Genomic DNA, 17,433 nt, shown 5'->3' on the forward strand with positions numbered 1-17,433 from the left:
TGTGGTTTTTTTTCTTTTTTTCTTTTCGGAAAATGGAAATAATAAAAAAAAAAACAACAAAAATTCACAGAAACGACAAAAAAAAAGGATCTGTCCCAGTTTGGGGGCACTGGGAGGGACTGAGGAAGGGATTGGGGGGCACTGGGAGGGACTGGGAGGGGATTGGGATAAACTGGGAGGGACTGGAGCAAACTGGGAGGGACTGAGTCTGGACTGGGAGGAGTTAAAGGAGTTAAAGGGGATTTGGGGTAGCTGGGAGGGACTGGGATGGACTGGGAGGTTGGATAGGAGGCACTGGGAGGGACTGGGAGAGGATGGGGAGGGATTGAGGGCACTGGGAGGGACTGGGAGAGGATAGGGGGCACTGGGAGAGGGGTTTGGGGTTACTGGTTTGTACTGGGAGGGACTGGGAGGGAACTGGGAGAGCACTTGGACGAACTGGTTTGAAGTGGGAGGGGACTGGTGTGCACTGGGATGGACTGGGAGGGCACTGGGAGGGGATTGGGGGGCACTGGGAGGGACTGGGAGGGAGCTGAGAGGTTACTGGGTTGCACTGGGAGGGACTTGGGGTTACTGGTTTGTACTGGGAGGGCACTGGGAGGGTAAGGGATTGGGGTCACTGGGAGGGAAGTTTGGGAGGTTACTGGTTTATACTGGGATGGACTGGGAGGGGACTGGGAGGGGGTTGGGGGTTACTGGTTTATACTGGGAAGGACTGGGGGGGCACTGGTTTGTACTGGGAGGGGAGTGGGCGGCGCTCCGTGTATGCAAATGAGATGCAAAATAAACGCCAATCACATCCTTTTATTGAAACTCCGCCCCCTTCCTTTAAGCCCCGCCCCTTTATTTAAACTCCTCCCTTTTGGCCCCTCCCCTTTCTTTAAGCCCCTCCCCTTTTAAGCCCTCCCCTTTAAAGCCCCTCCCATTTAATTAAGCTCCTCCCCTTCCTTTAAACCCCTCCCCTTTTAGGCCCCTCCCCTTTCTTTAAGCCCCTCCCCTTTTAAGCCCCTCCCTTTAATTAAACCCCTCCCTTTTCTTTAAGCCCCTCCCCTTTAATTAAACCCCGCCCCTCAATTAAGCTCCACCCCTTTCTTTAAGCCCCCCCTTTCTTTAACCCTCCTTAATTAAGCCCCTCCCTTCATTAAGCCCCTCCCTTTTAATTAAACCCCTCCCCTTTATTTAAGCCCTCCCTTTTTAAAGCCCCTCCCTTGTCTTTAAGCCCCTCCCTTTCTTTAAGCCCTCCCCTTCACTCAAGCCACGCCCTTCCATCCAATTACATTCATTTATTCAGGCCACGCCCTTTCCTTAGGCCCGCCCCTCAATTAAGCCCTCCCTACTAAGCCCCTCCTCTTTAAGCCCCTCCCATTCTTCAAGCCCCTCCCCTTTATTCAAACCCCACCCCTCAATTTAAGCTCCACCCCTTTATTTAAATCCCTCCCCTTTCATTAAGCCCCTCCCCTTTTCAAAGCTCCTCCCCTTTAATCAAAACCCCTCCCTTTAATTACACCCCTCCCTTTAATTAAAACCCCTCCCCTTTCTTAAAGCCCCTCCCTTTAATTAAAGTCCCTCCTTTTCAAGCCCCTCCCCTTTAATTAAGCCCCTCCCTTTTATTAAAGCCTCCTAGCCTCCTTTAATTAAACCCCTCCCCTTTATCAAGCCCCTCCCCTTTAATCAAAACCCCTTTTCAAAGCCCTCCTTTCAATTGCCCCTCCCTTTAATTAAAGCCCCTCCCTTTAATTAAAGCCCCTCCCCTTTAAGCCTCCTTTAAAACCCCTCCCCTTTAATTAAAGCCCCTCCCCTTAATCAAAGCCCCTCCCTTTAATTAAGCCCCTCCCTTTTCTCTCTGGCCCCGCCTCCTCCCGCTCAGGCCCCGCCCCCTCCCCCGACGTCATCGTCCGGGTCCCGCCAGGGCTCCCGGAAGTCCCAGAGCCGGATGGTGCCGTCCCACTGCAAACCAGTATGGACCAGTATGGACCAGTGACCCCCCAGGGGGCTCCCAGTGACCCCCAGTAACTCCCAGTGACCCCCAGACCCCAAACCAGTATAAACCAGTATGGACCAGTGACCCCCCACGGGGCTCCCAGTGACCCCCAGTGACTCCCAGTGACCCCCAGACCCCAAACCAGTATGGACCAGTATGGACCAGTGACCCCCCAGGAGGCTCCCAGTGACCCCCAGTAACTCCCAGTGACCCCCAGTGACTCCCAGTGACCCCCAGAGCCCAAACCAGTATGGACCAGTATGGACCAGTGACCCCCCACGGGGCTCCCAGTGACCCCCAGTGACCCCCAGAGCCCAAACCAGTATAAACCAGTATAAACCAGTATGGACCAGTATGGACCAGTAACTCCCAGTGACCCCCAGGCCCCAAACCAGTATAAACCAGTATGGACCAGTGACCCCCCCACTGACCCCCAGTGACTCCCAGTGACCCCCAGAGCCCAAACCAGTATAAACCAGTATGGACCAGTATGGACCAGTGACCCCCCCAGTGACCCCCAGTGACTCCCAGTGACCCCCAGACCCCAAAGCAGTATAAACCAGTATAAACCAGTATGGACCAGTATGGACCAGTATGGACCAGTGACCCCCCACGGGGCTCCCAGTGACCCCCAGTGACCCCCAGTGACCCCCAGAGCCCAAACCAGTATAAACCAGTATGGACCAGTGACCCCCCAGGAGGCTCCCAGTGACCCCCAGTGCCCCCCAATCCCCTCCCAGTCCCTCCCAGTTTGTTTTAATCCCCTCCCAGTCCCTCCCAGTGCCCCCCAATCCCCTCCCAGTGCCTCCCAGTCCCTCCCAGTGCCCCCCAGACCCCAAACCAGTAACTCCCAGTGCCTCCCAGTTACCCCAAATCCCCCTTTAACCCCCTTTAACTCCCTCCCAGTCCAAACCAGTTTAACCCAACCACCTCCCAGTCCCTCCCAGTGCCTCCCAGTGCCTCCCAGTGCCTCCCAATCCCCTCCCAGTGCCTCCCAGTTACCCCAGCGGTTCCCAGTCTGTCCCCAGTTGGGGTCCAGGCCACGTCCCGGACGCAGCCGCTGTGACCCCCAATGCCCTCCCAGTATAAACCAGTGACCCCCAATCCCCTCCCAGTATAAACCAGTGACCCCCAATGCCCTCCCAGTATAAACCAGTGACCCCCAATGCCCTCCCAGTATAAACCAGTGCCCCCCAATGCCCTCCCAGTATAAACCAGTGACCCCCAATGCCCTCCCAGTATAAACCAGTGCCTCCCAGTCCCCCCCAGACCCCAAACCAGTAACTCCCAGTCCCTCCCAGTTACCCCAAATCCCCCCTTAAACCCCCTTTAACTCCCTCCCAGTCCAAACCAGTCCCTCCCAGTGCCCCCCAATCCTCTCCCAGTCCCTCCCAGTCCAAACCAGTGACCCCCAATCCCCTCCCAATCCCCTCCCAGTCTCTCCCAGTGCCTCCCAGTTACCCCAGCAGTTCCCAGTCTGTCCCCAGTTGGGGTCCAGGCCACGTCCCGGACGCAGCCGCTGTGACCCCCAATGCCCTCCCAGTATAAACCAGTGACCCCCAATGCCCTCCCAGTATAAACCAGTGACCCCCAATGCCCTCCCAGTATAAACCAGTGCCTCCCAGTCCCCCCCAGACCCCAAACCAGTAACTCCCAGTCCCTCCCAGTGACCCCAAATCCCCCTTTAACCCCCTTTAACTCCCTCCCAGTCCAAACCAGTCCCTCCCAGTGCCCCCCAATCCTCTCCCAGTCCCTCCCAGTCCAAACCAGTGACCCCCAATCCCCTCCCAATCCCCTCCCAGTCTCTCCCAGTGCCTCCCAGTTACCCCAGCAGTTCCCAGTCTGTCCCCAGTTGGGGTCCAGGCCACGTCCCGGACGCAGCCGCTGTGACCCCTCAGGCGCCGCCGGGGGCGCCCGCTCAGCACGTCGTAAACTGGGGAGAAAAACGGGGATTTTGGGCAAAAAGGGAGAAATTTGGGGGGTTTAGAAAAAAAAGGGAAAATTTTTGGGAATTTGGGGGAAATTTGGGGAAATTTGGGGCCAAAAAGTGGAAAGTTTGGGGGAAAATGAACAAATTTAGGGGAAAAATGGGAAAATTTGGGGTAAAAAATAGTAATTTTGGGTAAAAAGGAAGAAATTTGGGGAATTTAGAAATAAAAGGGGAAATTTGGGGAAAATTTTGGGGAAATTTGGGGAAAATTTGGGGAAATTTTGGGTCAAAAATTCAGGGAAAACTTGGAGTAAAAAGGGGAAAATTTGGGGAAAATTTGGGGAAAATTCAGGGAAAAAAGGGGGAAATTTGGGGAAAATTTAGGGGGAAAACGGGAAAATTTGAGGGGAATTTGGGGAAAAAAGGGGCAAATTTGGGGAAAAATTGGGGAAATTTGGGGAAAATTTGGGGAAAATTTGGGGGAAATTTGGGGGAAAAAACGGGAAAATTTAAAGAAAAAATGGGAAAATTTGGGGGGAAATGGTGGAATTTGGGGGAAGAAAAGGGTAAAATGTAGGGTAAAAAATGGTGATTTTGGGTAAAAAGGGACAAATTGGGGAATTTGGGGAAAAAGGGAAAAATTTGGGGAAAAATGGAAGAATTTAGGGAAAATTTGGGGGAATTTGGGGAAAAAAGGGGAAAATTTGGGGGGAATTTTGGGGAAAATTTTGGGGAAATTTGGGGAAAATTTGGGGAAAAAAGGGGGAAATTTGGGGAAAATTTTGGGAAAAATTGGGGAAAATTTGGGGGAAAAGGGGAAATTTGGGGGAAAAGAGGAAAATTTGGGGAAAATTTGGGAAATTTGGGGAAAAAGGGGAAAATTTAAAGGGAAAAATGGGGGAAATTTGGGGCAAAAAGGGGAAAATTTGGAGAAAATTTGGGAAAAATTTGGGGAAAATTTGGGGAAAATAGGGGGGAATTTGGGGAAATTTTGGGGAAAAAAGGGGGAAAATTTGGGGAAAATTCAGGGAAAAAAGGGAAATGTGGGGAAAATTTGGGGAAAATCTGGGGGAAAAACGGGGGGATTTTGGGGAAAAAGGGGAAAATTTGGGGAAATTTTGGGAGAAATTTGAGAAAATTTAAGAAAAATTTGGGGAAAATTTGGGGGAAAAGCCAGACATTTTGGGATATTTTTGGTTTTTTTTGGTTTTGGTGGTTTTTGGAGTGGGTTTTTTTTTGGGGGGGTTGGGTTATTTTGGGGGTATTTTGGGGTGTTTTTGGGGTATTTTAGGTGGGTTTTGGGGTGGTTTTTGTCATTGTTTGGAATATTTTGGGGTAATTTTTTTTATTGTTTTTGGATTATTTTGGGGTGTTTTGGGGGTATTTTAGGTGGTTTTTGGGTTATTTCGGGGTGGGTTTTTTTGGGTTTTTTGGTATTTTTGGGGTATTTTGGGTGTTTTGGGGGTATTTTAGGTGGTTTTCGGGGTATTTTGGGGTGATTTTGGGGTATTTTAGGAAGGTTTTTTGGGGTGATTTTGGGGGTATTTTAGGTGGGTTTTGGGGTATTTTGGGGTGGTTTTTTTTGTTTTTGGGGTATTTTAGGTGGGTTTTGGGGTATTTTGGGGCATTTTAGGTGGTTTTTTTTGTATTTTAGGTGGTTTTTGGGTTATTTTGGGGGTATTTTTGGGGTTGTTCGTGCTCACCCAGCACGTCCCTCATGGCGCTAGCGGCCGCCAGGGCGAGGCCGTGGCCACGCCCTGCCGCTCTAGGCCACGCCCCTCAGACTCAGCCTCGCGCCCTCCGTAACCAAGCCACGCCCCCTCCTGCCATTTTGGGCTATTTTAGGGTTTTTTTGGGGTATTTTGGGGTGAGGTTTTTGGTTGTTTGGGGTATTTTGAGGTGATTTTGGGGTATTTTACGTAGGTTTTTAGGTTTTTGGGGTATTTTGGGGTGATTTTTTGGTTTGGGTTATTTTGAGGTGATTTTCGGTACTGGGTGGTTTGTTTTGGTTTTGGGGTATTTTGGGGTGTTTTATGGGGTATGTTTTGGGTGTTTTTGGTTTTGGGGTATTTTGGTGGTTTTCAGGGTATTCATGAGGTATTTCAGGTGGGCTTGGGGTATTTTGGGGTGGTTTTGTTGCTGTTTTGTGTATTTTTGGGGTGATTTTGGGTTATTTCGAGGCATATTTGGGGTTGTTTTGGGGTTGTTCGTGCTCACCCAGCACGTCCCCGTTGGCGCTGGCGGCCGCCAGGGCGGGGCCGTGGCCACGCCCCTTTTGCTCTAAGCCACGCCCCTCAGACTCAGCCACGCCCCCTCCGTAACCAAGCCACGCCCCCTCCTGCCATTTTGGGCTATTTTAGGGTTTTTTTGGGGTATTTTGGGGTGAGGTTTTTTTTTTGTTTTGGGGGGTATTTTGGGGTGATTTTGGGGTATTTTTGGGGTGAGGTTTTTTTGGTTTTTGGGGTATTTTGGGGTGATTTTTTTTTTGGTTTTGGGTTATTTCGAGGTGTTTCGCGGTACTTCGGGGTGGGTTTTTTTTTGTTTTTTTGGTATTTTGGGGTGTTTTTGGGGTATGTTTTTGTGTTTTTTTTTTGTTTTTTGGGGTATTTTTGGTGGTTTTTGGGGTATTTCGAAGGTATTTCAGGTGGGTTTTGGGGGTATTTTGGGGTGGTTTTGTTGCTGTTTTGGGGTATTTTGGGATGATTTTGGGGTATTTCGGGGTAATTTTGGGGTGTTTTTTTTGTTTTTTTGGTGATTTTAGGGTATTTTTGGGGTTGTTTCTGCTCACCCAGCACGTCCCCATCAGCGCTGGCGGCCGCCAGGGCGGGGGTGGCTCCGGGCGTGGCCACGCCCCCTTTTACTCTAAACCACGCCCCTCCCACTGAGCCACGCCCCCTCCTTAACCAAGCCACGCCCCCTCCTGCCATTTTGGGCTATTTTGGGGTTTTTTGGGGTATTTTGGGTTGGTTTTTTTGGGTATTTTGGGGTGGGTTTTTTTTGGTTTTGGGGTGGGGTTTTTTTGGGTTTTGGGGTATTTTGGGGTGGTTTTTGGGGTATTTTGGGGTGGTTTTTTTTCGTTTTTTGGGTATTTTGAGGTGGTTTTGGGGGTATTTTTTTGGATTTTTTTTTTTTGTTTTTGGGGTATTTCAGGGTGGTTTTTTGGTGATTTTGGGGTATTTTGGGGTATTTCAGGTGGTTTTTGGGGTATTTCGGGGTATTTTGGGGGTATTTTAGGTGGGTTTTGGGGTATTTTGGGGTGTTTTTTTTTGTTTTTGGGGTATTTTAGGTGGTTTCTGGGTTATTTCGGGGTGGGTTTTTTTGGGTTTTTTGTATTTTTGGGGCATTTTTGGGTTATTTCGAGGCATTTTGGGTTATTTTTTGGGTTGTTTCTGCTCACCCAGCACGTCCCCGTCAGCGCTGGCGGCCGCCAGGGCGGGGGCGGCTCCGGGCGGGGCGAGGCGGCAGCGCACGAGGGTTTGGAGCACGACGTGACCCCGGAACGTCACCAGGGAGGCGTCACCGGGCAGGGGCGTGGCCTGGCGGGCTGGGGGGACACGCCCACTCAGTCCCAGTATGTCCCAGTATGTCCCAGTTCAACCCAGTTGCTTCCAGTAGCTCCCAGTTGGTCCCAGTAGCTCCCAGTCACTCCCAGTTTGTCTCAGTTGCTCCCAGTCACTCCCAGTATGTCCCAACTCAGCCCAGTTGCTTCCAGTTCATCCCAGTATGTCCCAGTATGTCCCAGTATGTCCCAGTTAGTCCCAGTATGTCCTAGTATGTCCCAGTCACTCCCAGTATGTCCCAGTTGGTCCCAGTCACTCCTAGACACTCCCAGTAGCTCCCAGTATGTCTCAGTTGCTCCCAGTCACTCCCAGTTGGTCCCAGTTGGTCCCAGTCGCTCCTAGACACTCCCAGTTGGTCCCAGTTGGTCCCAGTATGTCCCAGTTGCTCCCAGTAGCTCCCAATTGGTTCCAGTAGCTCCCAGTAACTCCCAGTTGGTCCCAGTTGCTCCTAGACACTCCCAGTAGCTCCCAGTTTGTCCCAGTTGGTTCCAGTAACTCCCAATTGGTTCCAGTAGCTCCCAGTCACTCCCAGTCGCTCCCAATATGTCCCAGTCACTCCCAGTCACTCCCAGTTGGTCCCAGTCACTCCCAGTCACTCCCAGTATGTCCCAGTCACTCCCAGTTGCTCCCAGTCACTCCCAGTAACTCCCAGTATGTCCCAGCTCAACCCAGTTGCTTCCAGTAGCTCCCAATTGATTCCAGTAGCTCCCTGTTGGTCCCAGTATGTCCCAGTTGGTCCCAGTCGCTCCCAGTATGTCCCAGTAGCTCCCAGTATGTCTCAGTAGCTCCCAGTATGTCCCAGTATGTCCCAGTTGGTCCCAGTCGCTCCTAGACACTCCCAGTATGTCTCAGTATGTCCCAGTTGGTCCCAGTTGCTCTCAGTCACTCCCAGTATGTCCCAGTATGCCCTAGTAACTCCCAGTATGTCCCAGTATGTCCCAGTTGGTCCCAGTTGGTCCCAGTCGCTCCCAGTCACTCCCAGTTGGTCCCAGTAACTCCCAGTTGGTCCCAGTCACTCCCAGTATGTCCCAGTCCCTCCCAGTCACTCCCAGTCACTCCCAGTAACTCCCAGTATGTCCCAGTGGGTCCCAGTTGAGGCCACGCCCCCTGGAGCACGACGTGACCCCGGAACGTCACCAGGGACGCGTCACCCGGCAGGGGCGTGGCCTGGCGGGCTGGGGGGACACGCCCACTCAGTCCCAGTATGTCCCAGTATGTCCCAGTTGGTCCCAGTTCAACCCAGTTGCTTCCAGTAACTCCCAGTTGGTCCCAGTTGGTCCCAGTTGGTCACAGTTGCTCCCAGTATGTCCCAGTTCAACCCAGTTGCTCCCAGTCACTCCCAGTTGGTCCCAGTCACTCCCAGTAACTCCCAGTATGTCCCAGTTGGTCCCAGTCGCTCCTAGACACTCCCAGTAGCTCCCAGTATGCCCTAGTAACTCCCAGTATGTCCCAGTATGTCCCAGTAGCTCCCAAATGGTTCCAGTAGCTCCCAGTAACTCCCAGTTGGTCCCAGTTGGTTCCAGTAGCTCCCAGTAACTCCCAGTTGGTCCCAGTATGTCCCAGTTGGTCCCAGTAGCTCCCAGTATGTCCCAGTTCAGCCCAGTTGCTTCCAGTTCATCCCAGTATGTCCCAGTACGTCCCAGTTGGTCCCAGTATGTCCCAGTTTGTCTCAGTTCAACCCAGTTGCTTCCAGTAGCTCCCAATTTGTTCCAGTAGCTCCCAGTCACTCCCAGTTGGTCCCAGTCACACCCAGTTGGTCCCAGTCACTCCCAGTATGTCCCAGTTGGCCCAGTAGCTCCCAATATGTCCCAGTCACTCCCAGTCACTCCCAGTATGTCCCAGTCACTCCCAGTATGTCCCAGTATGTCCCAGTAGCTCCCAATATGTCCCAGTCACTCCCAGTTGGTCCCAGTCACTCCCAGTATGTCCCAGTCACTCCCAGTTGCTCCCAGTTGGTCCCAATTGGTTCCAGTAGCTCCCAGTAACTCCCAGTTGGTCCCAGTCACTCCCAGTTGGTCCCAGTCACTCCCAGTATGTCCCAGTTGGTCCCAGTTGCTCCTAGACACTCCCAGTCGCTCCCAGTTGGTCCCAGTCGCTCCCAGTATGTCCCAATTGGTCCCAGTCGGTCCTAGACACTCCCAGTATGACCCAGTAGCTCCCAGTTGCTCCCAGTAACTCCCAGTATGTCCCAGTTGGTCCCTGTATGTCCCAGTAACTCCCAGTATGTCCCAGCTCAGCCCAGTTGCTTCCAGTTCATCCCAGTCATTCCCAGTATGTCCCAGTATGTCCCAGTTGGTCCCAGTCGCTCCTAGACACTCCCAGTAGCTCCCAGTATGTCCCAGTTGGTCCCAGTATGTCCCAGTCACTCCCAGTTGCTCCCAGTTGGTCCCAGTATGTCCCAGTTGCTCCCAGTAACTCCCAGTATGTCCCAGTAGCTCCCAGTCACTCCTAGTATGTCCCAGTTGGTCCCAGTCACTCCCAGTATGTCCCAGTGGGTCCCAGTTGCTCCCAGTTGGTCCCAGTATGTCCCAGTCACTCCCAGTTGGTCCCAGTCATACCCAGTATGTCCCAGTTGCTCCCAGTCGCTCCTAGACACTCCCAGTAGCTCCCAGTATGTCCCAGTTGGTCCCAGTCACTCCCAGTATATCCCAGTAGCTCCCAGTATGTCCCAGGTGGTCCCAGTTTGTCCCAGTAACTCCCAGTATGTCCCAGTTGGTCCCAGTATGTCCCAGTAACTCCCAGTATGTCCCAGTTGGTCCCAGTAACTCCCAGTACGTCCCAGTAGCTCCCAGTCACTCCCAGTTGGTCCCAGTATGTCCCAGTCACTCCCAGTAGCTCCCAGTATGTCCCAGTTGCTCCCAGTCACTCCCAGTATGTTCCAGTATGTCCCAGTAGCTCCCAATATGTCCCAGTCACTCCCAGTATGTCCCAGTTGGTCCCAGTCGCTCCTAGACACTCCCAGTAGCTCCCAGTATGTCCCAGTTGCTCCCAATATGTCCCAGTTGCTCCCAGTATGTCCCAGTCACTCCCAGTTGGTCCCAGTCACTCCCAGTATGTCCCAGTTGGTCCCAGTTGGTCCCAGTCACTCCCAGTATGTCCCAGTTGCTCCCAGTCGCTCCTAGACACTCCCAGTAGCTCCCAGTATGTCCCAGTTGCTCCCAGTTGGTCCCAGTAACTCCCAGTTGCTCCCAGTCACTCCCAGTTCCTTCCAGTTCGTCCCAGTCATTCCCAGTATGTCCCAGTCACTCCCAGTCACTCCCAGTTGGTCCCAGTTGGTCCCAGTCGCTCCCAGTATGTCCCAGTCACTCCCAGTTGCTCCCAGTTGGTCCCAGTTGCTCCCAGTATGTCCCAGTTGGTCCCAGTTGCTCCCAGTAACTCCCAGTCACTCCCAGTATGTCCCAGTTGGTCCCAGTATGTCCTCGTAACTCCCAGTCACTCCCAGTATCTCCCAGTATGTCCCAGTTAGTCCCAGTATGTCCCAGTTGCTCCCAGTATGTCCCAGTTGCTTCCAATCACTCCCAGTATGTCCCAGTTGGTCCCAGTATGTCCTCGTAACTCCCAGTCACTCCCAGTATCTCCCAGTATGTCCCAGTTAGTCCCAGTATGTCCCAGTTGCTCCCAGTATGTCCCAGTTGCTTCCAATCACTCCCAGTATCTCCCAGTCTCTCCCAGTATGTCCTCGTAACTCCCAGTCACTCCCAGTATCTCCCAGTATGTCCCAGTTAGTCCCAGTATGTCCCTGTCACTCCCAGTTGGTCCCACTTGGTCCCAGTAGCTCCCAGTAACTCCCAGTCACTCCCAGTGACTCCCAGTCCCTCCCAGTGCCCCCCAATCCCCTCCCAGTCCCTCCCAGTTACCCCAAATCCCCCTTTAACCCCCTTTAACTCCCTCCCAGTCCCTCCCAGTTCAACCAAACCACCTCCCAGTGCCTCCCAGTGCCCCCCAGTCCCTCCCAGACCCCAAACCAGTAACTCCCAGTAACTCCAGACCCCAAACCAGTAACTCCCAGTCCCTCCCAGTTACCCCAAATCCCCCTTTAAACCCCCTTTAACTCCCTCCCAGTCCCTCCCATTTTAACCCAACCACTTCCCAGTGCCTCCCAGTGCCTCCCAGTGCCTCCCAGTGCTCCCAGTCTGCTCCCAGTCCCTCCCCCAGACCGTGGCCCCCACAGTGTCCCAGTCTTTAACCGTCGCTCCCAGTCACTCCCAGTCCCTCCCAGTGGCCTCCCAGTGCCTCCCAGTGCCCCCAGTCCCTCCCAGACCCCAACTCCTCCCAGTTGACTCCCAGTCCCTCCCAGACCCCAAACCAGTAACTCCCAGTAACTCCAGACCCCAAACCAGTAACTCCCAGTCCCTCCCAGTTACCCCAAATCCCCCTTAAAACCTCTTTAACTCCCTCCCAGTGCCTCCCAGTTTAACCCAACCACCTCCCAGTCCCTCCCAGTGCCCCCCAGTGCCCCCCAGTGCCTCCCAGTTCGCCCCCAGTTTGCCCCAGACCGTGGGGCGCCCTCTGCCACCGGTAGTCCCAGTTCTGTTTGGCCACCGCTCCCAGTAACTCCCAGTAACAACTCCCAGTGCCCTCCCAGTGCCCTCCCAGTGCCTCCCAGTGCCCCCCAGTCCCTCCCAGACCCCAAACCAGTAACTCCCAGTGCCTCCCAGTGACTCCCAGTGACCCCCAGACCCCAAACCAGTAACTCCCAGTGCCCCCCAGTGACTCCCAGTGACCCCCAGACCCCAAACCAGTAACTCCCAGTCCCTCCCAGTTACCCCAAATCCCCCTTTAACTCCCTCCCAGTCCAAACCAGTCCCTCCTAGTTCAACCCAACCACCTCCCAGTCCCTCCCAGTGCCTCCCAGTGCCTCCCAGTGCCTCCCAGTGCCCCCCAGTTTGCCCCCAGACCGTGGGGGGGCGCCCTCTGCCACCGGTAGTCCCAGTTCTGTTTGGCCACCGCTCTCCGGGCGGCCTCGACCCCGCCGGGCCCCGCCGGGCGCCGCAGATCCCACAGCTTGGCCGACTGGTCCTTGGAGTTGGACACCACGTAGCGCCCGTCCCCCTGCCACCAGTACACACCAGTTCATCCCAGTTTATCCCAGTTACCACCCCAGGCCTTCCCAGTTCAATCCCATCGCAATTGGAGCCATTTCGGGTTCGTCCCAGTTCGTCCCAGTTGACCAAAGGCTCTTCCCAGTTGGCCAAAGGCTCTTCCCAGTTGACCCCCATTGATCCCAGTTGACCCCAGACCCCTTCCCAGTTCATCCCAGTTCAACCCCGTTGACCCCAGAGCCATTCCCAGTCCATCCCAGTTGACCAACGACTCTTCCCAGTTGTTGACCCCAGTTGGCCAAAGGCTCTTCCCAGTTGACCCCAGTTGACCCCAGTTAACCCCAGACCCTTCCCAGTTCACCCCAGTTCATCCCAGTTGATCCCAGTTCAACCCCGTTGATCCCAGAGCCCATCCCAGTCCATCCCAGTTGACCGACGACTCTTCCCAGTTGTTGACCCCAGTTGACCAAAGGCTCTTCCCAGTTGGCCAAAGGCTCTTTCCAGTTGACCCCAGTTGACCCCAGACCCCTTCCCAGTTCACCCCAGTTCATCCCAGTTCAACCCCAGTTGACCCCAGACCCCATCCCAGTCCATCCCAGTTGGCCAACGACTCTTCCCAGTTGTTGACCCCAGTTGGTCAAAGACTCTTCCCAGTTGACCCCCATTGATCCCAGTTGATCCCAGTTGACCCCAGTTGACCCCAGTTGACCCCAGACCCTTCCCAGTTCACCCCAGTTCATCCCAGTTGGTCCCAGTTCAACCCCGTTGATCCCAATTGGAGCCATTCCCAGTTCATCCCAGTCCATCCCAGTTGACCAACGCCCCTTCCCAGTTGTTGACCCCAGTTGGCCAAAGACTCTTCCCAGTTGACCCCCATTGATCCCAGTTGACCCCATTAGCCAGCGACCCCCTCAGGTCCCACCCCAGTTCATCCCAGTTCACCCCGTTCAGTTAGACCCAGTTCATCCCAGTCCATCCCAGTTGACCAACGACTCTTCCCAGTTGTTCCAAAGACTCTTCCCAGTTGACCCCAGTTGACCCCAGTTCATCCCAGTTGACCCCAGTTGACCTGTGACCCTTCCCAGTTCACCCCAGTTCACCCCAGTCCATCCCAGTTCAACCCTGTTGACCACAAAGCCATTCCCGGTTCATCCCAGTTCATCCCAGTTCACCAAAGGCTCTTCCCAGTCCCTCCCAGTGCCCCCCAATCCCCTCCCAGTGCCCCCCAGTCCAAACCAGTTACCCCAAATCCCTTTAACTCCCTCCCAGTGCCTCCCAGTATAAACCAGTGACCCCACTCCCTCCCAGTGACCCCCAATCCCTCCCAGTCTCTCCCAGTGTCCCCCAATCCCCTCCCAGTGCCCTCCCAGTCCAAACCAGTTCCCCCAAATCCCCCTTTAACCCCTTTAACCCCCTCCCAGTCCCTCCCAGTATAAACCAGTGACCCCCAATCCCTCCCAGTGCCTCCCAGTGACTCCCAACCCCTCCCAGTGCAATCCCACCCCAGTGCCCTCCCAGTCCCTCCCAGTTACCCCAATCCCCCTTTAACTTCCAATCCCCTCCCAGTGCCTCCCAGTATAAACCAGTGACCCCAATCCCCTCCCAGTCCCTCCCAGTTGACCCCCAGCCCCTCCCAGTGCCCCTCAATCCCCTCCCAGTGCTCCTCCCAGTTCAAACCAGTGTCACCGGAGCCCATTTCAACTCCAGTTTAGCTTACTCCCAGTCCTCAATCATCCCAGTGCCTCCTAGTACTCCCAACCATTCCAGTTCAATCCCCAAAGTGCCCTCCAGTGCCTGGTCATACTTGACTCCTCTAGTTACCTCCCAAAGTGCCTTTCACAGTTTAAACCACCGTGACTCCAGTATCTCCAGTCACCTCCCAGTCCTCTCAGTGACCTCCCAGTGACCCCTCCCAGCTCAATCCTCCCAGTGCCCTCCCAGTCCAAACCAGTAACCCCAAACCCCCTTAACCCCCTTTAACTCGTCCCCTCCCAGTGCCCTCCCAGTCCCTCCCAGTCCCTCCCAGTTTGTCCCAGTGCCCTCCCAGTGCGTCCCAGTGCCCACCCTGGGGTGCAGGAAGGTGACCCCGTCCCGGTGCCCGGCCAGGACCCCCGTGGGGCCCTCCCAGTCCATCCCAGTAACCCCTCCCAGTGCAAACCAGTAACCCCCCTGATCCCCCTTTAACTCCCTCCCAGTCCCTCCCAGTGCCTCCCAGTATAAACCAGTGACCCCCAGTGACCCCCAATCCCCTCCCAGTGCCTCCCAGTGCCCCCCAATCTCCTCCCAGTCCAAACCAGTGATCCCCAACCCCCTCCCAGTGCCCTCCCAGTCCAAACCAGTAACCCCCTCATCCCCCTTTAACTCCCTCCCAGTGCCTCCCAGTATAAACCAGTGACCCCCAGTGACCCCCAGTGCCCTCCCAGTCCCTCCCAGTGACCCCCAATCCCCTCCCAGTGCCCTCCCAGTGCTCTCCCAGTCCAAACCAGTAACCCCAAATCCCCCCAAATCCCCCTTTAACCCCTTTAACCCCTCCCAGTGCCTCCCAGTTTATCCCAGTGCCCTCCCAGTTTGTCCCAGTGCCCACCCTGGGGTGCAGGAAGGTGACCCCGTCCCGGTGCCCGGCCAGGACCCCCGTGGGGCCCCCGGGGAGGCAGCGCCGGTCCCAGTTCCGGACCAGTAACCCCTCCCAGTGCAAACCAGTAACACCCCGATCCCCCTTTAACCCCCTCCCAGTGCCTCCCAGTATAAACCAGTGACACCCAGTGACTCCCAATCCCCTCCCAGTGCTTCCCAGTGACCCCCAACCCCCTCCCAACCCCCTCCCAGTGCCCTCCCAGTCCAAACCAGTAACCCCAAACCCCCTAAACCCCCTAAATCCCCTTTAACTCCCTCCCAGTGCCTCCCAGTTTGTCCCAGTGCCCTCCCAGTGCGTCCCAGTGCCCACCCTGGGGTGCAGGAAGGTGACCCCGTCCCGGTGCCCGGCCAGGACCCCCGTGGGGCCCCCGGGGAGGCAGCGCCGGTCCCAGTTCCGGACCAGTCCGTCGTCCCCCCCCGACAGGAGCAGCTGCCCCGAGGGGTCCCCGACGGCCACGGCGTTCACGTCGTCCTCGTGGGCAGCGAACTGGGGGGGGGATTGGGGGGGACTGGGTTATACTGGGAGGGCACTGGGAGGGGCTTGGGATGGACTGGTTTGGACTGGGAGGGACTGGGATCGAATTGGGAGGGACTGGAAGGGACTGGGAGGGACTGGGAGGGGGTTAAAGAGGGTTTATGGGGGGATTTGGGGGGGTTTGGGGTAACTGGGAGGGACTGGGAGTTACTGGTTTGGGGTCTGGGAGGGACTGGGAGTGACTGGAAGGGATTGGGAGGCACTGGGAGAGACTGGGATAATTGGGAGGGACTGGTTTGGACTGGGAGGAGTTAAAGGGGGTTTAAGGGGGATTTGGGGTAACTGGGAGGGACTGGGAGTTAATGGTTTGGGGTCTGGGAGGGACTGGGAGGGACTGGGAGGGACTAGGAGGGGTGGGAGTACTGGGTTTGGACTGGGAGGGACTGGGGGGATTGGGGGCACTGGGAGGGACTGGGAAGGAGTGGGGGCACTGGGAGGGGTTGGGATGAACTGGGATAGACTGGGAGGGCACTGGGGGCGACTGGGAGGGGTTGGGATAGAATGGGATAGACTGGTTTGGACTGGGAGGACTGGGAGGGGGTTAAAGTGGGTTTAAAGGGAATTGGGGACACTGGGAGGGACTGGGAGAGGATTGGGGGGACTGGGTTGGACTGGGAGGGACTGGGAGGGGGTTGGGATAAACTGGTTTGGAGTGGGAGGGAGTGGGATCGAATTGGGAGGGACTGGATTGGACTGGGAGGGGGTTAAAGGGGGTTTAAGGAGGGATTTGGGGGGGTTGGGGTTAACTGGGAGGGACTGGGAGTTACTGGTTTGGGGTCTGGGAGGGACTGGGAGTGACTGGGAGGGGATTGGGGGGCACTGGGAGGGACTGGGATCAAATTGGGAGGGACTGGTTTGGACTGGGAGGGAGTTAAAGGGGGTTTAAGGGGGGATTTGGGGTAACTGGGAGGGACTGGGAGTTACTGGTTTGGGGTCTGGGGGTCACTGGGAGGGGGTTGGGATAGACTGGGAGGGCACTGGGAGGCACTGGGAGGGACTGGGAGGGGACTGGGTCACTGGGATGGGACTGGGAGGGAGTTAAAGGGGGTTTAAGGGGGGCTTTGGGGTAACTGGGAGGAACTGGGAGTTACTGGTTTGGGGTCTGGGGGTCACTGGGAGGGACTGGGAGTTACTGGTTTGGGGTCTGGGGGTCACTGGGAGGGGACTGGGAAGGAGTGAGGGGGCACTGGGAGGGAGTGGGGGGCACTGGGAGGGACTGGGAGGGACTGGTTTGGACTGGGAGGGAGTTAAAGGGGGTTTAAGGGGGGGGTTGGGGTTACTGGGAGGGACTGGGAGTTACTGGTTTGGGGTCTGGGGGTCACTGGGAGGGACTGGGAGGGGATTGGGGGGCACTGGGAAGCCATACTGGTTTATACTGGTCTATACTATCCGTACATCCTCACACTTGTCTATACTGGTTCATACTGGTTTGCACTGGTTTGTACTGGTCTACATAGCTCATACTGGTTCCTACTGGTCCCCACAGACCTATACTGGTTTATACTAGTTTATACTGGTCTATATTGGTTTATATTGGTCTACACTGTCCACACTGCTCTATACTGGTTTATACTGGCTCCTACTGGTCTATACTGCCCATACCGCTCCACACTGCTCTATACTGTCTCTACTGGTTTATACTGGTTTATACTAGTTTAAAGTGGTTTATACTGGTTTAAAGTGGTTTATACTGGTATAAACTGGTTTATACTGGTCTATACTGCCCATACCGCTCCATACTGTCCCTACTT

At 55.1% G+C, this 17,433-nt stretch overlaps 1 protein-coding gene across 1 annotated transcript; it reads right to left on the reverse strand.

The window, feature by feature from the left end:
- Window positions 1-1,863: 1,863 nt before the first annotated feature.
- DCAF11 (DDB1 and CUL4 associated factor 11) lies at window positions 1,864-15,656 on the reverse strand (the record flags this gene model as incomplete). The annotated part of the gene is made up of 5 exons (XM_050339141.1): window positions 1,864-1,947; window positions 3,808-3,914; window positions 7,309-7,455; window positions 12,370-12,523; window positions 15,458-15,656. Coding segments are annotated over 5 exons (691 nt in total), but the record flags the coding sequence as incomplete, so codon positions are not given.
- Window positions 15,657-17,433: the final 1,777 nt, after the last annotated feature.

The sequence above is a fragment of the Myiozetetes cayanensis genome, unplaced genomic scaffold (genome assembly GCF_022539395.1).
Source record: "Myiozetetes cayanensis isolate MyiCay16 unplaced genomic scaffold, myiCay2020 scf826, whole genome shotgun sequence".
NCBI classification, from domain to species: Eukaryota; Metazoa; Chordata; class Aves; order Passeriformes; family Tyrannidae; genus Myiozetetes; species Myiozetetes cayanensis.